General features: G+C 38.4%; 1 protein-coding gene across 1 annotated transcript; it reads left to right on the forward strand.

Moving 5' to 3' along the window:
• Positions 1-1,024: 1,024 nt before the first annotated feature.
• Positions 1,025-1,970, forward strand: LOC116862427 (olfactory receptor 5B2-like). The gene is given in 3 exon segments (XM_032849699.1): positions 1,025-1,295; positions 1,298-1,639; positions 1,642-1,970. Coding segments are annotated over 3 exon segments (939 nt in total). The 5' UTR covers positions 1,025-1,027.
• The last annotated feature ends 578 nt before the right edge of the window (positions 1,971-2,548 follow it).

A 2,548-nucleotide genomic window follows, 5' to 3' on the forward strand; every position in this document is an offset into this window, starting at 1 on the left:
TTTTGTTTTGTTTACTATCAGTTCATCTCTCATTGGAGGTAAAAGAAAGGTGGGGGGCTGTCACCGTCGCGAGATGGGGTCCTGGTGATCAGAAGAGCCAAAGTGATGGGGGGACTACTGACTGACTACTTATCAGTAGACAACTTTATTTCTTACAATCACTTCTTTTATACTTTCCACAAGATCCAATTACAAACAGAATCTAGATGTATGTGCAGGGCATGGGCTACATGTGAGATGTGATTTACGCTCAGGCAATCAAGTGAGACAAGTGAACAACAACGATTATCTCTTAGCTTTAAATGACAATATCTCTTAGCTCTAAATGACAAGAACAAGTTAAGCATTCTCCACACTTATCAGATCTATCTAAAAGATGACTGGAAAACACTTGAGGGATCCTCCCAGGTTTATTCCGGGTGTTGGCCCAGGAAGACTCTTGCCCTCCATCTCCTGGAGCTTTCTCACAGGATCTGACTGGACCCAGTCACATTGGCGAGGATCCGGGTCATGTTCCAGCAGGCGGCTAATGGTGAAGTGACTCCACTTTAAGCTACACAGGGAACTAAATGAATTAGCAATATTGAACTGCAGTGTAAACTTTGACCTATAATCTCATCCTTACTATCACTGGTACCTTTATATATGCTGTCTGTGAGGGGCCTAAAAGCACACAGATTCTGATTAAGTCAAAACTGAATTTCAAACTTGAATCATCTCCATATTAGAGACATAATTGTAAAATATCATATAACTTTTCAAATCCTTAATTCCTTTAATGGGAAAATAAAAATAATAATAGTATTCACTGTATGCAAACACACACACACACACACACACACACACGCACATTTATATGTAAGGCCATTCACATTAGACCAGGATCATTTTGAAGTACAAATTATTAATGAAATAATGCACATGGTACTTATGCATTTCAGTTTCACTAGAATTTCTTTTTTGTTTGTTACTTTTCTCCTTTATTTCTCATTGCTACAGGATATCTCATAATTCCCAAATAACATTGATGGATAACAACACAGAAGGGACACAGTTTATCCTGCTGGGACTAACCAATGCCCCAGAGCTACAGATCCCCCTCTTTATCATGTTTACTCTCATTTACCTCATCAATGTGATTGGAAACTTGGGGATGATGGTGTTGATTCTGTTGGACTCTTGTCTCCACACTCCCATGTACTTCTTCCTCAGTAACCTGTCTCTAGTGGACTTCTGTTATTCTACAGCTGTCACTCCCAAGGTCATGGCTGGATTACTTATAGGAGACAAGATCATCTCTACAATGCATGTGCTGCTCAGATGTTCTTTTTTGTAGCCTTTGCCACTGTGGAAAATTATCTCTTAGCCTCAATGGCCTATGACCACTATGCAGCTGTGTGCAAACCCCTCCATTACACCACCATCATGACAACAAGTGTGTGTGCTCCTCTGGCCATAGGCTCCTACATCTGTGGTTTCGTAAATGCCTCCTTCCATGTTGGGGACATATTCAGTCTGTCTTTATGTAATTCCAATCTGATCCATCACTTTTTCTGTGATGTTCCAGTAGTCATGGCTCTCTCTTGCTCTGAGAAACATGTTAGTGAGGTGGCTCTTGTTTTTATATCAAGCTTTAATGCCCTTTTGCTCTTCTGGTTATATTGATTTCCTACCTATTCATATTTCTAACCATCTTGAAGATGCAGTCAGCTCAAGGGCACCAAAAGGCTTTATACACCTGTGCTTCCCACCTCACTATAGTGTCCATCTTTTATGGGACAGTCATTTTCATGTACTTACAGCCCAGCTCTAGCCATTCCATGGACAAAGACAAAATGGCAGCTGTGTTTTATTCTATGGTCATCCCCATGCTGAACCCTGTGGTCTATAGCCTGAGGAACAAAGAGGTCAAGTGTGCATTCAAGAAGGTGTTGGAAAAAGCAAACTTTTCTATAGGATTGGCAATTTAACATTACAGTATGCATAATAACTTTGTTTAATTCCACTCAGACTTTCCCCATGCAGTGAACTACTTTTTAAGTCCCATGCTGCATTTAAATTTCTGAAGTAACATCGTTACCTCTTCAAAACTTTATTGTCTGCTAAAAAAAAAAAAAAACATATTCAGAAATATAATACCTGAAAGAGGATGGCTAATGGGAAGCATCAGAAATTTGGGGACCCACTTGTCAAACCTTACTAATAATATTTGATTTATTCACTTGTTACACTTACTTTTTCTCTGCCACATGTCAGTGCAAACATATATGTCAAGTAGGAGCCCAAGCAAGCCCATGAACAAAGCACATGTATGTGGTCCATGTAGGCACATACACACTTGCAGTGAGAAATTTGTCAGAGGCAAATGGAATCTGGCTAGTTTTTTACAAAAATAATTTAAGTAGTTAATTGAAATATTAAATATAAAGTTATATCTAAAAAAATATAAAGTTATATCTAATTATAATTATTTATTTCACTGAGAAATTGTTTTAAGATTCTGAATAGAAGTGCCATGTACCTTTAATGAGAGTATGTACTTTTTGTC

Source organism: Lontra canadensis, unplaced genomic scaffold, assembly GCF_010015895.1.
Source record: "Lontra canadensis isolate GAN:19392208 unplaced genomic scaffold, GSC_riverotter_1.0 scaffold242, whole genome shotgun sequence".
NCBI lineage: Eukaryota > Metazoa > Chordata > Mammalia > Carnivora > Mustelidae > Lontra > Lontra canadensis.